Source organism: Petromyzon marinus, chromosome 1, assembly GCF_048934315.1.
Source record: "Petromyzon marinus isolate PM22_M1 ecotype Great Lakes invasive population chromosome 1, UKy_Petmar_22M1.pri1.0, whole genome shotgun sequence".
NCBI lineage: Eukaryota > Metazoa > Chordata > Hyperoartia > Petromyzontiformes > Petromyzontidae > Petromyzon > Petromyzon marinus.
The window spans coordinates 35,968,019-35,987,492 of NC_133667.1; the positions used below are offsets into that span (position 1 = coordinate 35,968,019).

General features: G+C 50.8%; 2 protein-coding genes across 4 annotated transcripts; one reads left to right on the forward strand and one right to left on the reverse strand.

Moving 5' to 3' along the window:
- Nucleotides 1-703: 703 nt before the first annotated feature.
- LOC116940854 (protein ERGIC-53-like) lies at nt 704-15,459 on the reverse strand. Of its 3 annotated transcripts, none has more exons than XM_032951153.2 (13): nt 14,648-15,459; nt 12,032-12,186; nt 9,367-9,474; nt 8,303-8,364; nt 7,712-7,811; nt 7,119-7,242; nt 6,787-6,845; nt 5,910-6,072; nt 5,317-5,501; nt 4,454-4,527; nt 3,520-3,679; nt 2,755-2,917; nt 704-1,304 (listed from the first exon to the last, which is right to left on the reverse strand). In XM_032951153.2, exons 1-12 carry the CDS (start codon nt 14,910-14,912, stop codon nt 2,798-2,800), a joined length of 1,575 nt encoding a protein of 524 aa, XP_032807044.1. In that variant the 5' UTR covers nt 14,913-15,459; the 3' UTR covers nt 704-1,304; nt 2,755-2,797. The 3 variants fall into 3 exon arrangements, with proteins under 3 accessions (XP_032807044.1, XP_032807034.1, XP_032807026.1); XM_032951143.2 differs by having other exon boundaries at nt 2,802-2,917; nt 5,326-5,501; nt 14,648-15,458; XM_032951135.2 differs by having other exon boundaries at nt 2,802-2,917; nt 14,648-15,458.
- A 78-nt stretch (nt 15,460-15,537) lies between these two features.
- LOC116940882 (uncharacterized) lies at nt 15,538-19,418 on the forward strand. Its single transcript, XM_076067667.1, has 2 exons — nt 15,538-16,753; nt 18,554-19,418. The coding sequence occupies exon 1, from the start codon at nt 15,925-15,927 to the stop codon at nt 16,597-16,599; it is 675 nt and encodes a 224-aa protein (XP_075923782.1). The 5' UTR covers nt 15,538-15,924; the 3' UTR covers nt 16,600-16,753; nt 18,554-19,418.
- The last annotated feature ends 56 nt before the right edge of the window (nt 19,419-19,474 follow it).

The window sequence follows — 19,474 nt, forward strand, 5'->3', positions numbered from 1 at the left end:
GCGGCATGCAAGTCGGGAGGAGGGGGGCAGTTTTGAGTTTCATGCGTTGAATTTTTGTTCTTGTCACCTCGCGAGTGAGGTTGTTTTCTGTTTTGATGTGTAGTCACCTATTCGCATACTAGATTCAATCACACTCAGGCCACCACCATTCTCACATCAAGTATTTAAAACAAATCGGGCTTCATTCCTCACGAACATTTCAGTGCAGTCTTCAATCTCTGGTGGCGTCCCAAACGGGAACTTGTCGACCCCAAAGCAATCGTGATTGGCCGAGTTGATTCCCGATTTGGATTTCAACTCTGAACCTCGAAACACCACACTGCTGCCTCGTTACAGAGTAAACATATACAACATGTATAAAGATGTGGTGAGCTTCAACCCGCACAAGTTATTCAAAGGGCATTGTGGGGTAGATGGTGCAGCTTGCTTGTAGTTTTGATAGGTGGTGATGTTTTCACCATACTTGACCATCAGTTTTCTCGCTGGATAAAGGTTAGGTTGTAACTGCCAGTTAGTCCATGAGATAGAATGTAAATATAAAACTTCTTCATAAACAGAGGCCTTGCATTGCTATAACTCATTGGCCATTGTGCTATACTTTGTGATTCAAGGGTAATTTGTCTTTCATTAGGTATTCATGTTAACTAATGGTAGAGGTGATTAACACAGTGACATTTAAAACAAAAGTTACAAACACAAAACATATCATGCACTTAAACTTTATTTCTCGTGTTTTTTTTACATTATGCTTGTTGCTTAGTTTTTCGATTCATTGAAAGGTAATTTTTAGTTCCACGGTCTTATTACGTTCACGTCGCATTTCAGAGCATGCGTTCGTATCGGTCGTACGCAAATAATACAGGTTTCCTCCGAAAGAGAAATTCATATCTATCCACTTGCTGTGAATTTCTACGCGCCAGGAACCACTTACAAAGGGACTGGACAGACACACATTTGTAAATACAAACAGGACATTGCAGTGCAGTCTTCATCCTGAGTCGGTTTGTCATGCGGATGGCACGAGGTGCAGCAAAACATTTTTCTGCAGCCGCTAATATTCTACGGTAAAAAATAAACTAACTCCAGGGTACACGGTCCATGGTGACACTGGGCATCACAACGAATTCCTCCCCAGTGCAACGTTTTTTGTAAAAAAAAAGGAAAACGTTTTTTTTCAATTCGATTTTTTTTTTCAATTAAACTTTAACCAATCGATAGAAAACGTTCCCCGTTGCTGTGGTGGCTTGCGTCCCTTGCTTGTGGCGGTTCAAAAAAACTTCTTTGCCGCAGCGTCTCTGTGGTTCCTGCACATGAAGAGAGTCCAGTGGTCGAAGCCACGTGGTCACAACCTGGCAACACGACTTGGTGACGCCGCAGTCACGACAAAGCAAGGCCGCACTCGAGACTGCATAAAACACATTCAGGAACACATTTTTTCCAAGCTTGCCATTTTGCTACATCCATGTCACCATCCACTGAGCCAAAGTTTCTCCCCTTAGCATGGTTGGCTACCGGCGGTGCAAAAGGTCAACAGCATACAAAGTGCAAAGCTTTTTAAGTTATAAAAAAATCGGTTAAGTTGTTTTATTCTAGACTTAAAGCTTTCGTGACTGCTAGGATCCATACTCTTTGGTTCTATTGGGTAAAGTCACGTAGGTGAAAATAAAATAACAAAAAATCACGACGTTTCGGCCACAACACAAGCGGCCTTCATCAGGTGAAGGGACGAGACTGTCTGGAGGACAGCGCTGGAGTGAGAGAAGCCACGCTTAGATGTTGTTTTATGCCATTGGCCATAGCTTAAATATGCGTGTACCGCTTGGATTTTAGATGCTAATTCTCCCCGTTTCATGTGTGACCAGGAAAACAGTACTACGCCCTTAAGGTAAGATGGATTTTTTCTAATTCCAACTTTCATTTTACATCTTTGCCTGTGAATTTTTACATTTTTGATTTAAGTTGACAATTTCAGACCGAGTCCCCATTGTATATAAACACTAAACATGAGAGGAGGGGTCATGTCTCCCTGGTTCTTGAAAAGATGAGGCAACATTACAAAGCTAAAGATCCCCCGTATCGCCTTAGACTGTAGGGGCAAGTGCTGTTAGGGAAGCACCTATAAGGGCTGACACGGCACACGAGGGGGTGGGTGGCCAACACCACGCCTGGCCGCCTTTGTCTCCCTAGCGGCGATGTTTGCACATCGTACCAGGTACTCATTTTAGGCCGAGTCAACCTAGGGGAGGCCCAGGACCGGTTCAGATAATTGTCACTGGTGTTCGCCGCGAGCAGGAATTGAACGTGGGTCGTCAGGTTCGTAGCACAGCGTAGCGCTAACCGCTCCTCACGGCAACATTACACCACCATCCACACGGCAACGTTACACCACCATCCACACGGCAACGTTACACCACCATCCACACGGCAACGTTTCACCACCATCCACACGGCAACGTTACACCACCATCCACACGGCAACGTTTCACCACCATCCACACGTGCCCCCAGGTCTCTCTGCCAGTGCATCCTGTCACGATTTTGCAGAGCACGCACTTCCTGTCCCATCAACACATCAAGTACACCCTTGGCAAGCATCGTTGTACCCCGTGTGCCGTGCAGTTTTCCCTGCAGCTGTAACGAATCGTATTGTATGCCAGCTTTTTGGCCACACTCTCTGCATATCCTGCAAATTAGACTTTCCCACATCCTCCTGTGTCCTGGACCCTCAGACCGCAAAATCCGGAACTCACTCACATACACGTCTACCAAAGAGCGGCGAGGTTGCAGGTGCGCGTCCTCACTTGTACGCGAGGAAGCCAAGGATGACGATCGTCTGCAGCGCCAGGAAGAGCAGGAAGATTGCAGGGGGCAGGCACGAGGGTGGGGGGGGCACCTCCGGGCAGCGCATGGGCTGCTCCTGCGATCGCATGAATGCACGCACGCACACACACACACGGGGTCAACAGGTATGTTGAACTTCTTTCGCACCGTGCGTAGCCAACCGTGATAAACATGTACACGTACAACTGCCGTGTGAAGCGCCTCGTAGCCTGGGAACCGGTGACGTACGATGGGCATTGCCATCCGCGGCGACTTTCTAAACGAAAGGTTATCTCGGGCCGCACGGCAGATATTGGATTCGACATTCTTGATTGTCAGCGTTCCAATTAAAGGCCCCTGACCATTGCTATTTCTCTGGGTTCTCCCTTCAAAATGAAACATGTATTGTCATTGTTACATCGTTCAGCCGATTGCACAAATGGGCCGATCAAAGTAACGGCGCATTAAACCACCGGCGCAGGAAGCTGACTCGCCGCTAGGCAACGTGGCTGCCACTACGAACTTGGGACAGCAGAGCTTGGGCAATCGCCGGCGCCGTCTCGCCGCCTGGCTGCTCCCTTCCAGCTCGTGTCACTCGGCGATTGTGAGAGATGCAGTCTGCATCGACGATGACGATGCTATCACTATTATTGATATGTTCGTGCCGAACTGGACGGAAGCGAGCGGAGAGACGCTGACCACGGGCCGCTGAGCCAGGCTGCCGACGTCTCGCTTGACGAGCTCCAGCGTGTCGCGGATGTGGGTGAAGTGGTGCGTGCTGTCGTAAGGGTTGTCCCTGCCCACGGCGGCTGCATCTCGCGCCGTGCCTGCGTGTGCCGACACCTCCTCCACCGCACCCCTGTACGCACGCACGCACACGCACACACACGTACGCACGCACGCACACGCACACACACACACGCACACACACACACGCACGCACACACACGCACACACACGCACACGCACACACACACACGCACACACACACACACACGCACACACACGCACGCACGCACGCGAGCAGTTGTGTGCGGTGGGCTAAGAACCCGGCGACCAGAGTTTGATTCCAGCACACGACCAACGTCACTGAGAGATATGTTAACTGCTTCTATGTCTCCCATAGGTCGACTCGGCCTTAAATTACTTTTTGTGAAAATATCACCACAGGGGAGGCAAAGGTGGTCAGATGTGGTTGCGAGTTGCACCACGTCCTAATGTTGTCCTTTATAGGTGTTTGCTGCACCTACGCAATATCAGTGTGTGTGTGGATATCCATGTGCTATGTTCATGTTGGTGTGTGTGCATTTACATTTGTTTACATGTATGCACCGTTAGTAAATATATATACGTTAGTATTTGTGTTTAAGTGTGTGTGTGCATCCTTGTTTATGTCGCAACATAACCACGAGTGTCGTGGATAACATAAAAAACGAAATGACAGTCTATCTCTCCACATAAAAAAAGCCCTTGCCCGACTGCACAAATAAACTGGTTGGGATCGAAAATCGATACCGGTGTAGAGTTTTCTCGTCTTGAAACAATGCGGCCAAAATTGTCGTCTCTGGCGAGGAGTTAATGTGGTTAATGTGGTGAACGGTGGCGAGCGCTGGCCCGGCAACCGACGGCGTACCGGAGGTGCGAGAGCTGCAGCAGCAGCTCCTGCTGGTGCCTCTGCAGCTCCTCCAGGGCCTCCCCTCCCAGCGGCTGACACGGGGGGGGGGAGACAGGAGGGAAGGTGAGAAGGATCATCATCGCTCACCGTTATAATCGTCCATCAATCAACTCGCGAAGACAACAGATCTTTTGGGGCAAGTGCTGTGAGCGAGTAGCACTTGTGAAGGCCCGACTACCCGTCTCCCCATTGGCGATGTTTACACACTGCACCAGGTACTCATTGAGGCTGAGTCGACCTAGGGGAGGCCCAAGACCGCTGCAGATAATCGTCACCGGTGTTGGGTCGTCGGGTTCGTAGCGCAGCGCGCTAACCACTGCGCCACCGCTCCAAACAACCCAAGCACGCATGTGCGCACACACACACACACACGTGACTACAGAGCAAACGCTAAGGACAGGGAACACAATTTGAAATTACTGTCAACTCAGAGCTAAACAATGTGACTGCAGGTCTTCAATTTGAACACGCACACGGGCGCGTGTCTGTGTGTGGTTAACAAAATAAGCAAGCGGACATTGTGCCTCCTTCAAATATCCATATCTCCACGCAAAAAATAAGAAGGGTTTGTGGTGGGCTGGGGCAGGACCTGCTGCTCGATGGGATGAGGCCAGCCAACGGAGCGATGAGATCGGTTCTCGTGCAGGTGCTCTGGTGGATTGTTAAGCGGCAGGATCACGATCACCCAGCACTGAATAGATCATAGCTGACAATTGGGAGCCAGAGGGCATGGCGGTGGTGGTGTTGGTGGTTGCGGTGAAGCGGCAGTGTTGCCGTTTGCATCGGCAGTGGCGGTGGCGGTGGTGGCAGTAGCTGCTTGCCTGACTGACCCCCCCGGGCCGGCCGGTGGTCGTGTGGGCCAGGAGGTCCACTTGGCGCTGCTGCTCCTCCAGCACGAGCCCCAGGCTGCGGCCCAGCTGCTTGATCTCCATGTGGACCTTGTTCTGACCCTCGAGCAGTTGCTGCAGGCTGCGCTCGATATCGACATAGACTCCCGCGGTCGCTCCTGGGCATGGCGAGAGGTCGCCACGGATTCACACAGCTGACATTTTGACGCAGGAACCTTTGGCCATCTCATAGCCCAAGCCTATAACACCTGGTGTATCACGCAAGCAATGAATCCTACATCTAGGTACGGACAGGGCTCAACTCCCGAGATTGGGAGTAGTCGGTGTGATTTTGTCGCTATTACTCTGTGCAATATGCCAAGTCTTAATCGCCAAGGCCAGGGCTTAAATTTCTCACCGAATATGCCCTGCGTCACCGCTAACAATACCCTGAAGTAGCTAAAGTCGTAGTGAAAGGTATACCGGATGTGGTGTGCCGGGTAGCCGAAATATTTTCCGGGTTGCCGACCCGGACAAGGCCCAGCTAAAACGAAGCCCTGCACGAAGTTTGAGCGATTGACCATTACCTCCCTCCCTCTGCTCATCGGCGGCCTCAAGCGGGGCCCACTCCACCTCCTTGGCCTCTGTCGCCTCCTGGGCCCCCGCGTTGACAGCTCCCTCGGGCCCAGCTGCCTGTGCGGCATCCTGGAGCGTCTGTCCCTCAGCGCCCGGCACGAGAACCACCGGCGGCTGTGAGCGCACGGAGAAATGGCGTATACACGTGTGCGTGTGCGTATACACGTGTGCGTGTGCTTGTGCGTGTGCTTGTGCGTGTCGTGCCGGCCTTCATGGGCGCTCGCTAACAGCACCTGCCCCAACAGTCTGCTCAGGCTGTACGGGGGGTCTTCCGCTTCTTTTGTGTGCGGCACGTGGAGCGTGCACGCAACTAGCATCGTGCAGCATCACGCACAAGCAACACGGGAACCATAACGTCACGTGTGACGCACACACTAACCATACGTCGTGCGCACAGGGAACACATTGACTGCATGTGGCTCGCTCCAAACCACACACACCATGTAGACACACACAATGTACACACACAATGTACACACAGATGCACACCATTCAGAAGGAATGCAAACCGTGCGTGACTCACGATTAAACCAAAACACAATGTACACGCACACAACGTAACACAAACCACACACAGCCGACACGCCAACCACACTCAACATATACATGCACTACTCACAAACAGCACAAAAACTACACGCAACTCACACATGAACAACGCACAAATCATATAATGCACACGCACACACACCATGCACGAGCGACACGGGACATCTGTGAGCCCAGTCGATGCGACCACGCCGCATACACTCACACCTCACCACCACCGCCTCTCACCACCACCGCCTCTCACCACCACCACCACTCATCACCACCATTGCCACTCACCTCCTCCTGGCCAGGCTCCACCAGGCTGTACAGCTGCACCGACAGAACGTCGTGATCATCTGTGACGGAACAATCACGGGACACCGTTATCATCACAATAATCACAATCATCATCGTCATTACCGTCATCATCAATAAAACCATCATCATCATCATCGTAAGCCTGTAAGCAGGTGAGTCTTTGAGCTTGTAATCTGATGTGCCTTTGAATTAGTTACCTTTTGAGTAATTTAATGTACTGGTTGATGAGCGTGCGAGTTGATGAGCTTGTGAGCCTGTGAAATGGTGAGCATCTGAGCTGGTAAGCCTGCGTGTTGTAAGCTGTATTGTACCGGCCAAACCCCCAGTTGCCGCGGAAATGCCGAAGTATCCTTGCGGAGGCAGAACCACGTTGTTCACAGCCACACACGGCTCGTAGTCCTCGGTGTCGGGCGTGAGTCCAGAGTTCACCATCACCTGCACACACCCCACCACAGCACACCACGCGTCACACACACACATGCACATTGCAGACACCATACAAACATGCCACGCGCAACACGTACACCACACGCGCAACACGTAACACGCAACACCGCACACGCAACACGTAACACCACACACGCAACACGTAACACTGCACACGCACCACGTAACACCACACACGCACCACGTAACACCACACACATAACACGTAACACCACACACGCAACACGTAACACCACACACGCAACACGTAACACCACACACGCAACACGTAACACCGCACACGCAACACGTAACACCCCCAGCATTCAATGTCTCCTTCTGTTTCGTTTAACCGGGTGAGAACTGAAAGAGACCAGGAGAGAGGAGTCGCTCTTTGTGCTCAACACTGAACCCTGGGTCACCAAAATGACAAAAGCAAAGAAGGACCAAGCTCAGCGCCCTCGGCGTGCGGACTCACCGTCAGCGCGCTCCGGTAGTAGGAGACCTTGACACGGACAGGGTACGGCTTGTTGCGGAAATCCCGGACGCAGTTTCCCTGCGCCTGCGTGATGCCGTCCCTGGGTGGTGATCGTGGGGGAGCAAGGGGAGCGAGTGGAGACACGTGACAATTGGGGGGGGACCTTCCGCACCCCCCCCCCTTTCCCGAGCAAATTCCCCTGCACCCCCCCGCCCCTGCCCCGAGCTGACAAGTTCTATTAAAAAAATATATTTCTTGTTGTCTCTTATATTTATCGTGACATTTGCATTGTTTAGAATTTCTCTGCTGTGCAGTTTGTAGTGTGTTGTTCAACACCAGTAGCTGAACTCTACAGCATTAGCACTTCACCGGAACAAACACGCGGCTTAATTAACACATCACGAGAGCAAACGCGCACCACCTCCAGCTACACCCTTTGTACACACCACTCACTCGCATACACACAGCCGATACAGCCTCTTTACACACACCTAACACCCATCCAAACACACCAGCTGCCCACACACGGCCGACACAGCCTCCTGCATAGCCTCCTTGACACCTCGCACGCTCCCTCCCACGGGCGCTCACGTCTGGTGGTTGTAGTTCTGGGTGCCGTCGTTCACCAGCGCCAGCACCATCGGGTTGTTCCTCTGTGGTCGCCAACGAGACAAGCGGCGTGGCACGTCACTCACGATCATCGAAGTGCCCACACAGAGTTCGCAGCGTTCGAGGGCATGGGCAGACGGTGAGACTTTTTAAAACTATATTTTTTTTATTTTACCAGGTAAGGCCCACTGAGCTATATAGCTCGTTTTCAGAAGCGGCCTGGCCACAACTGATAACTCAACGAAGTGGCTTATCACGTGCAAATGTATAGCAGTCAAATTCTCTAAACGCATGTTTCTAAATGTGGAGGGAGAAACCGGAGAAAGATCCACGCGACCACGGGGAGAGAGACACGCAAACTCCAAATGTACAGGTATCATCAAGGTTGGGTTTGAACCCACGACCTCCTGTATACCAGGCGAGGGAGTCAACATCTCGCCACCGTGGCACGAGACATCGCGATGTAACATTTAAATAACCGTGGTACAAGTTTCAAGATGATTTTGTTAAACCAGCTGAGAACTCAAGAGAGCAGCATAGCAGTCTCATTTGCAAGAGTGATCAAGGTGAATGAGTGTGTGATTGAGTGGGTGAATGTGCGTGTGTGGGTGAGTGCCTGTGAAAGTGAGTTAACACACTGTGGTTCAAAGTTAAAATGAGGACACGTGGAGATGGAGACATGGGGGTAGTGATTTATAATTAAGAACCTGAGGGGTTGGTGAGATGAGGTTATGGTGATGGCACAGGGAGATCGTGGAAAGTGAGACAAATGGCGATAGAGATGCATGGCAAATGTGGGACAGAGTTCAAGTTAGCATCAGACATAGGACACTATGTATGTATGTATGTTGAACTTCTTTCGCACCGTACGTAGCCAACCCTGCTAACCGGAGGTGTGGGGGAAGAGAGATGACAGTGAGCTGGGAACACAGAATTAGACTTTGAACTGTGTGAGATGCACACAAGAAGACAGTGGGACGCTAGAGGGGAACACAAGAAGAGCGTCGACACAAACTCCTGGGCTTCTCCGTGTCCCCGGGCCTCACCATGCCGTCGTTGTCGAAGGAGTCGAGGAAGACGCCCAGCCCGTTCCAGCGGTCGGCGGCGCCAAACACAGGTCCCTCGGAGCCCTGGTTCGCCGTGTACCACAGGGCCTGCGCGGAGGAGAGATGGGGGGGGGGGGCACCCGGATGGACGGGGAGAGACAAGGGGTTGTCAGAAACAGCGTCGAGATCTAGAACGCCGGTGAGCGAGGTGGCCAGGTGACTCAATGTCCGAGTTGCAGAAACTGAGCCAGCGCCGCTGACACCCTGGGTTCAAGCCCCAGGTTTCAGCCACCCAAGGCTAAGTCGCACTCTCAAGTGAAGAAGCGTGCCGACGGTCTTCGCCCAGTCGCTGATTATCGCAGTAACCCCCCCCCCCCCCATAGCTATGTTAAAAGTTAAAGCATGAAATAGCTGAGTGATTAGTTTGTAACTGGTTACAAGCTAATCACTCAGCTATTTCAATGCTAAATTCTATGCTAATTCCTTTGTCAAAGGGTGCCTCTGCGGATGTGTATGCTTTAACTTAGCTATTTCAATGCTAAATTCTATGCTAATTCCTTTGTCAAGGGGTGCCTCTGCGGATGTGTATGCTTTAACTTTTAACATAGCTATTTCTGTGACCAGTCACAAGCTAATCACTCAGCCATTTCAATGCTAAATTATATGCTAATTCCTTTGTCAAGGCGCTTTGTTTCCTCTCACACAGCTTAAAGGTCGTGATCTGAACGTGGCTCTTTCACTCCAGCGCTGTCCTACCAGACAGTCTCGTCCCTTCACCTGATGAAGGCCGCTTGTGTTGTGGCCGAAACGTCGTGAGAATATTATTGTGTTATTTTATTTTATCAATTTATTATTTTATTCCCATTCTACGTGACTTTACCGAAAGAACCAAAGAAGATGAATCATTGCAGTCACGAAAGCTTTAAATCGAAAATTAAACCCCCAATGGTTTCGAATGCGTGGCGGCCCTTCACGCTGGTGGTGTCTTATCGGCGAAAGCGGCCCAGCCTCTGAAAAAATCCGTGAAGAAGACTGCAGCACAAACACGACTCGGTGAGCACTGCCGGTCGACGCGCGGCACAACCCAGACACGCGTCGGAGAGCCACGCAGCACCAGCGAGAAAAAAACTTCGCAGCGACATCGAACCGACTCCGTTCCCTCCGGCCCGCTCCCGCCCCACGATGTGAGCAGAGGCCGGCGCTGTCGGCGCGGCAGAGAGCAGAACCTGAAGCGGGACGTTTGCGTCATCTCGCAGCCGCTGAGGCACGGGAGAGGTGTGGCCTGGGATTGCGAGAAATCTTCTTCTTCCGTATGGCGGGGAGTCCATCGGCGCCGATAATATTTATATGTTCACCGAAGGTCCACTCCGTACTAAACTATTTTTTTGTTTTTATTACGTTTAATTTTATTGTATTTTTATTATTTTTATTCACTTTATTTTCATTATTATTTTTTTCTATCTGCGTGAACTTTACTGAAAGAAACAAAGAATATGAATTCCTGCAGTCACGAAAGTTTTAAGTCAAATATTTAAACAAATTTGTATTTTACCAGGGAAGGCCCACCGAGCTATGTAACTCGTTTTCAGAAGCGACCTGGCTATCACAAATGATCGCTCATAGAAGTGGCTTATCACGTGGACATTTATAGCAGTAAAATATTCTAAATGCAAAAACAGGAGGACACGGATACAAATCCAGGCGACCATGGGGGATAGAGACACGCAAACTCCAAATATACAAACGGCAGGGTCGGGGATCAAACGCACGACCTCCTGAATACCAGGCGAGGTAGGCAACATCCCGCCACTTTGTTACCAAGCGAACAACAAAGGGCCCTTCGGTCACTCCCGCAGAGTGAGCGGAAAACGACTGTGGTGTTGTGGAAAGAATCGGCGTCCTCCGCATCATGTGGTGCCAACTCTGAGGAATGAGCTCATCAGTTGACACGCACTTAAAGCGGCCTTGACTTAATGCAAAGGTTAAACCCTCAACACCCTTCACCCATCACCAAAGGGGTCTCTCTGTGCAAGGGTAAGAACATGCTTGGTGCATGGACTTACTCGTTGATTGTGCTTGAGGATGATGGTGGTGATGTTTAGCGTTTCTGAATGTAAGAGGCGAGGGGTCTAAACGTTTATACCTGTTGCACAGGTCACTAAACCACAATGACACCAATGTTGGTGGCTTGGCAAGCACTTTTGCACCTCACACAAGAAAGCAATGATCCGAGTGTAACAATATGCAGTTATATGTTACCTTAAGACTACTGGAATAGAAGAAAAGAGACGAAAATAGTTGTTATTCGCGATTTAGACCGTGGACCCAAATCGTGACAAAGTGATCGAATCACGAGCGTCTAACGACAGCCGTGAGTTTTAAAGCGACGCCAAAGCATCTTCACCCATGTCAAACTGTAAATTGGTAAAACACAATTCTCGACGAAAATTTAATTTCAGATACACGTAACACTGCATGACAAAAGCTTCATGTATGTGCCAAATCGATCTTGTTTTTTTTTACCAAAATGATTTGCCCCCTCCAAAATGTGCCCCTCTGGGTACCGCCCCCCCCCCCACCTCCCACCTCCCAACCCCCTTCCCTCCCGCTCACGGCCGGTGAGCCGTGCGTGCGTGCGAGCGTGCGAGCCGGTGCCACCGCTCACCATCCCGTCGGCACCGACGCCGCCGGTCCCCGTGACGCGCAGCGTCACCTCCACTTCCCAGTGCGGCAGTGCCACGGGGTTGCGGGTCCACACGGAGCCGTGCTGCTCCCGGAGCGACGGCACCAGGCGCGCCTGCTCAGAGGTGACCATGGCGTCTGCGCGGACGGACACGCGAAGAAAAACGAAACGTCTCCAATTAAGGACAATTTTGTTTTGTCTATATTTCACTACTTCTTCTTCTTCTTCTACAGTTTTTCGTTTAAATGTTGTATTTCAATAAGACATGTGCTGGGACATCCTCAGACAGAACAAGTTGCCTTCAAGATTTCCGGTGGCACGGTTTGTGGATCGTGGCGAGATCATGTTCTCCAACACTCCCAACCCGGTGGGTTCAGCAGTGGCCAGATGGCAAGCACAACAAATTGGATTGTAATTATCCATTTGCGTAGATTCCTTGAGTGTTTTCCCCTCGCACTGTATGCATAGGTATTCGTCAGATATTCCAATACGCCAATAACAAAACAAGACTGGCCAAACATCTGAATGCAGGGCCCTCTTGAAAAAGGAGTCTTGAGACTCACTGAGGCTGGCAATGCAGCAGCAACAGTGCATTGTGATAAACACATCAGCAACTCAAACCAACGAGTCAACTTGCTTGACCGAGCGCTGGCATGCGTGGTGCTCAATCATTTGTGTTGGGAACCCTGATCCAATGAAGGACATTCCACATTCTTATGGCAGGGCTCGGTCTCTGTTGACTTTCCACAAATTGGTACCCACTTTAGCAGCCCACCATCGCAACGATGATGACGGGCAGTGAGCTTCCAAGCCGTTTACCGGACTACATGCAAACACAGTAACTGCACGTCCAGTAAAGGGAACGCACTCTGGCCACGTGATGTAAAGCATGTACAGTAACACTTTATTTATTATCTCAAAAGTACTGTCAAGCGGTGGCTCAGCCAAAGTCTAAACTCGAGCTGTCAAACCGGCCACGTGGAGGGAGGGAGGGGGTGGTCCCACATCTTCTGTCATTGGTAGCCCCGACCCGCTCATGTAAATTCCACGTTCCCATGACAGGTGCCAAGTAGGTCCTATTTTCGCATGGAGGCCCTTCCTCCCACCCCCACGCCATTACAGGCTCGTTGGGGAGGGGGCTTGGGGATTGTGATCACACTTCCACGCCACGCTGGTGAATGTGCTGAAGCGTGTGGGTGGTGAAGCCTTGGGTGGGGGTGCCACAGACGTCGGAGCATAAGTACAGCACAACGGAATGGTGTCGTCGTGAAAGCACGCCGCGGATTTGGCCAGAGACAGCTGTGGAGTGGCGCTCCATGTGGCCGCTGTGTGGAGGAGAGGCTCCATGTGGCCATGCCCGAGTGACGTGGCAGGCGAGTCCACGGCTCGGGTTGATGACCTTTGACAAATCTCAGGCCGCGATTCATTCCACGACGCACACCCATCCACCTGGGGCTGGATGGGTGTGCGGTGGTTAGAGAGTTCGGCTCCTAGTAAACAAATTACGAGTAAAAGTTGTGGTTGCAGAGCAATGTCCATTGATACAGCCCATCATCATTAACGAAATTCCTCCGTGGGCGATAAATGTATCACTTGGAGAACCACTCTGTGACAGACAACGGTCCAGATTCGCGTTAACTTGAACACAAAATGTTATACATTTTATCGGCACTCAGATGCAACGACAAAGCAATGTGATAATCAATAGTAACAGATCAAGACGAGGATGGTGATTATTGATGCCCCTCCTGCTGCCGATGTTGCTATTGATGATGCAGCTGCTGCTGTCTGTTGATGACAACCCATTGTTAGTATTGATTATATAGTGCTGCTACTGCTGCTACTGACGAAGAAGTATGCTGCTGCTACTGCTGCTGCTGATGAGACTTACACTACTGATGAGACTTATACTGCTGATGAGACTTGTACTGCTGATGGTGATGCTGCTACTGCTGATGAGACTTGTACTGCTGATGGTGATGCTGCTACTGCTGCTGATGAGACTTGTACTGCTGATGAGACGTGTACTGTTGATGGTGATGTTGCTACTGCTGCTGCTGATGAGACTTGCACTGCTGATGTTGATGCTGCTGCTGCTGATGAGACTTGTACTGCTGATGAAACTTGTACTGCTGATGGTGATGTTGCTATTGCTGATGAGACTTGTACTGCTGATGAGACTTGTACTGTTGATGGTGATGCTGCTACTGCTGCTGATGAGATTTGTACTGCTGATGAGACTTGTACTGTTGATGGTGATGTTGCTATTGCTGATGAGACTTGTACTGCTGATGAGACTTGTACTGCTGATGTTGATGCTGCTACTGCTGCTGCTGATGAGACTTGTACTGCTGATGAGACTTGTACTGCTGATGGTGCTGCTACTACTGCTGCTGATGAGACTTGCACTGCTGATGAGACTTGTGCTGCTGATGAGACTTGTACTGCTGATGGTGATGCTGCTATTGCTGATGAGACTTGCACTGCTGATGTTGGTGGTGATGATGTTGGTGGTGGTGATGTTGGTGGTGGTGATGTTGGTGGTGGTGATGATGATGATGTTGGTGATGATGATGGTGGTGGTGATGATCAGCTCACTTCCAAGCAGAAGCCACGATCTCGCCATCACCCCATCCTCGTGGTCGAGCCCAGGTCCAGAGAAGCTGAGATGAGGCTCGGGCCGCCTCGTGGGGCCGAGATCCATGGGTGACGAGGTGACGGCACCCAGGACGATGGTGACGATGATGACGATGGTGGTGGTGATGTTGGGGATGAGGGAAAGCAGTCGCTGCGATGATGATGATGATGAGGTGGTGGTGGTGGTGCAGCGATGGGGGTCCGGGTCACGAACGTGCAGCGCCATGGTGGAGTTCGTGACTGAGGAGGAGGCGATGGGTCGAGTCGCGGTGATGCTACGCCGACGGTGGTGGTTAGTGGATGGTGGTGGTAGTGGTGGTTAGTGGGTGGTGGTGGTAGTGGTGGTTAGTGGGTGGTGGTGGTTAGTGGGTGGTGGTGGTAGTGGTGCTTAGTGTGTGGTGGTGGTGGTGGTTAGTGTGGTAGTGGTGGTTAGTGTGTGGTGGTGGTGGTTAGTGTGTGGTGGTGGTGGTTAGTGTGTGGTGGTGGTGGTTAGTGTGTGGTAGTGGTGGTTAGTGTGTGGTGGTGGCGTGCTGCTGCCGCCGATGATAATTTATCTGCCGCTCGTAGTGTTGTGGTGATGACGGTAGCGGTGTGGTGGTGGTGATGCTGGTGGTGATGGTGGTGATGATGGTGGTGGTTGATGTGGTGGTGGTGATGCTGCTAGTGGTCGTTGAGGTGGTGGTGGTGGTTGAGGTGGTTTCGCGTTACCGGCTGCACTTCGCTCCCGGCCTCGCAACCCGTTAAGTGGAGCTTGGACCCGGCCGGTGACGTTGAGCCGACGACGGTGGCGGTGGTGGCGCAGACGCGGGGCGCAGCGCCCTCCCGTGGACACAGGCGGCACTGCAGGAGCGGGGAGACAGCCGGTGGGTGGGTGGGGGACGTGGACAATGGGAGATAGACAGCATATAGGGGACAGGGAGACAATGGGAGATAGACAGCATATAGGGGACAGGGAGACAATGGGAGATAGACAGCATATAGGGGACAGGGAGACAATGGAAGATAGACAGCATATAGGGGACAGGGAGACAATGGGAGATAGACAACATATAGGGGACAGGGAGACAATGGGAGATAGACAACATATAGGGGACAGGGAGACAATGGGAGATAGACACTGGGGATTGACACGGGAGAGGAGCGACACACCTGGAGGATCGATCATCTTCCGTGACGCGCCTGTATGTGCTGCATGCTGAACTTCTTTCGCACCGTACGTAGCCAACCGCGCTAATCGGATGGGCGCATCTGCAAATTCAGCGTCGTCCGAGGTTGTTAACACAGTCGAAGCGGCTCAAGCAGGCGAGGTGCACGTGATCATCACCACCATCCCCACCATCATCACCATCCTGGCCATCATCACCATCATCACCATCCCCACCATCACCACCATCCCCACCATCATCACCATCCCCACCATCACCACCATCCCCACCATCATCACCATCCCCACCATCATCACCATCATCACTATCCCCACCATCCCCACCATCATCACCATCCCCACCATCATCACCATCACCATCCCCACCATCACCACCATCCCCACCATCATCACCATCCCCGCCATCATCACCATCATCACCATCCCCACCATCCCCACCATCATCACCATCCCCACCATCATCACCATCATCACCATCCCCACCATCACCACCATCCCCACTATCATCACCATCCCCACCATCACCACCATCCCCACCATCATCACCATCCCCGCCATCATCACCATCATCACCATCCCCACCATCATCACCATCCCCACCATCATCACCATCATCACCATCCCCACCATCACCACCATCCCCACCATCATCACCATCCCCGCCATCATCACCATCCCCACCATCATCACCATCGGAGAGCATGGAGAGAAGGGGAGGTCTCTCGATAATCATCATTGGGATCTCTAATCGATTGTTTATTTTGGCATCGACTCCAAAGTAAGGATGCATTTTAACGGTGAGCTCTGTGCAGGTAACGGGGTGGAGTGGCGATGCGGTGGTTAGCGCATTGCCGCAATGGACCTGGAAACCTGAGTTGGATTCCCGGCCACGGCCAACATCAGTGAGTGGCGAGCGATATCTGAACTTGTCCTGGGCCTCCCAGCCCTTCATGAGCCCGCACTGACCAGCGTGGTGAATTATGGTCAAACATCCCCCAAATACAACCGAAAGGCGTGTGAAAGCCTTGATCCAGCAGTGGATTGATAAAGGGATGTACTGGACATATGTGAAAACAGAGCTTTATAGCTCATCGGATTCCTCCAGTATGAAATGAATATTCTGATTCTAATATATATTTGAAATATGTTATTTTTGCTTGCTTCGATTTACATTGGCAGAAAGAGTAGCAACGTGGATGTGAGAACACGCGAAGCTCATGGCATTTAAACTGTTAACTAAAGTCGGTGTGGCATGGACAGGACGCGTCCCGGCTCGGAGGGTCGAGAGTCATAATACTAATCATAATACTAATCATAATACTAATCATAATACTAATCATAATACTAATCATAATACTAATCATAATAAGGGAGAGGCGGCTGAGGAATGGAACGCGTCCGAGAGTGCAACCACCGAGGAGGAGATGGAGCGATGATATTAGTTAATGTGCAAGGTGCTGTGCGGGTTCGCCAGAGCGCAGGATGGCGAGAGGCGGATGCGTCTTGAAGACGCCTTCATCCAGCAGTGGATTGGCCATGACTGCTGACGATGATGATTTTATACGATTTTAATGATCGGCAATGTGGGAGTCGTTTAGAATTCGCGCTGCTGCCTGTGGGTGTATTGGTGCCACGTATGCATCGGGGACGGTGGTGGGAGGGGGGTAGGGGGTAGGGAGGCGGCGCGTGGTGGGATTGGAGTTGGGGGGGGGGGAGATGAGAAATCTCAACGCAGAGCCTCACTCACTCGGGGGGTGTCTCACGCCGTGCAACTCACACGCGCCTCTCACGGGCGTCGGATTCGCTGCCCTTCAATATTTGAGGAGGCTATGAAAGCTTCACTCGCCACTCTGGCGCAGTTATTTAAACGTTAGCGCGCGTCCCTAAAAAAAAAAGACAACATTTTCCGTCAATAACACTGCGAGAAAAAACTTATCTATACATAATGTATGTATATTTATTTTTCCCCCCCTTTTAAAGTCGCGGTGTTATTGACGACCGTGTTGAGTGTGTTGTTTTTGCACCACTGCCAACGCAGCAGCGGCATCATCTAATAATTTGTGTTATATTTTATTTATTTAAAAAAACGCCGGGGAAGGTTTGCGGGCATCAACTGCTTTGGATAATTCCGTGGCATTTTCACTTCCCCACAGCAAAGCGACTTCGAATTCCCCTCTTACACCACCACCCATCAATTTCACACGTCCGGCTAAGCCAGACTCAGCCATTTATATTCTTTCCAACGTGACAAGTCAGCATTGCCGTCATCAATCATCACAAACGAGTGCGCTACAGTTACTGAAATGTGTACACTTCTTTGTGAGGTTGATATTTTCCTGCTACCGTATTCTCCAGATAATAAGACGCACTTTTTGTTATTTTGAGAAAAGTTGGGAGTGCGTGCGCGCGTGCGTCTAATACTCCGATAGGTTGTGTGTGTTAGAGACCACATTCCTATCACTTTATTGACACAGGGAACAAGTTTGGGATGCGTCTTACTTTCTGGAGCGTCTTACAATCTGGATAATACAGTACGGGTTAAAAATTTCCCGTGAGTCTCGCCTCGGTTATTTGGGGTTTCGTTTTTTTTATTTCCGTATTTGTCTTTGTAACCAGAGTCCCCTTGAAATAGCGACTCGATCTCAAACGGATTTTCATAACCCCACATCTTTGTACGTTGTTGTTGTTGTTTTGTTCTCCAGGAATGTTCTATCCACTGCTGGATGAAGCTGCCGCCATCCCCTGACAATAATTCTCGCTCCTAAAACTCGAGCTCATTTCGCCACTCCATCTCCGCGTGCGGGCCCGTCGCCACAGGCACGTTTCCTCCTTCGGCTGCCGCTGTTCGGCAGCCTTCACCTCTGGCCACCATCCCTTCTCAACGACACGTCCTGACCCAAGGCCACTCATTTTAAACAACTCTGCACTCCCTCGCTTGGCATTTCACCCCCGACGCACGTGCTGTTCTCTTTGGTCTCGCATTGTGATCCCAAGCGATTGGAAGAGGTCTACATCACACGAGAAGAAGATGGTGCATCTGATGCAACAAGGGATCCATACGGTATGACTAGTGATCGATCGTGTGTTTAATGAGACGTGGGTTCTGTATTGGGCACGACATCGGGCTCAGTTGAATCTTGGCCAGATATATAAACACGACATTAAAACAACACTTACTACGAATCACTGTTTCCTTTTGAAGGGTGCAGGAAAGAAGCGAGCCCTGTTGGCAATGATTCAATATTCTTGGGCCCCTCTGGTACTCAAAGTCTGGGATTCTGTGTGAAATCAGAGGATGGTGGACTAAAACATGTGGAGACAGAGAACGCATTCTGCTAATCATTGATTTTAAGACTTGGCAAACAAGGCAGCACGGCAAAGCTTACGTCCTTCTTGATAACAAAATAACCTCAGAAAATGTTTATCTTACAAACCCAACTGTAAAATGTACTCCCTCGAACTCTCCACAATCATAAAACTGAAACGTCTTTAAGTCTGAAGGTAAAAGTCTCTCGGCTGTCACCAGAGAATAAGTGAGACTTTGGATTAGTTACAAGGTGCTATGGTGTAAAAGGCTGGCCGCAGCAGACTCGCCATCCAGAGGTGGCCGGTTTGATTCTATC

What these genes read in the sequence shown, in the direction of transcription:
- LOC116940854 (XM_032951135.2), bottom strand. Translation starts at nt 14,912, where the DNA reads ATGGCGCTGCACGTTCGTGACCCGGACCCCCATCGCTGCACCACCACC. An exon ending in ACTACCGGAGCGCGCTGACG is followed by an intron (nt 7,243 to 7,711) that starts GTGAGTCCGCAC and finishes GGGTGTGTGCAG; the next exon opens with GTGATGGTGAACTCTGGACT. An exon ending in TGGAGCCTGGCCAGGAGGAG is followed by an intron (nt 6,073 to 6,786) that starts GTGAGTGGCAAT and finishes GTGCGCTCACAG; the next exon opens with CCGCCGGTGGTTCTCGTGCC.
- LOC116940882 (XM_076067667.1), top strand. Translation starts at nt 15,925, where the DNA reads ATGGGCGCATCTGCAAATTCAGCGTCGTCCGAGGTTGTTAACACAGTC.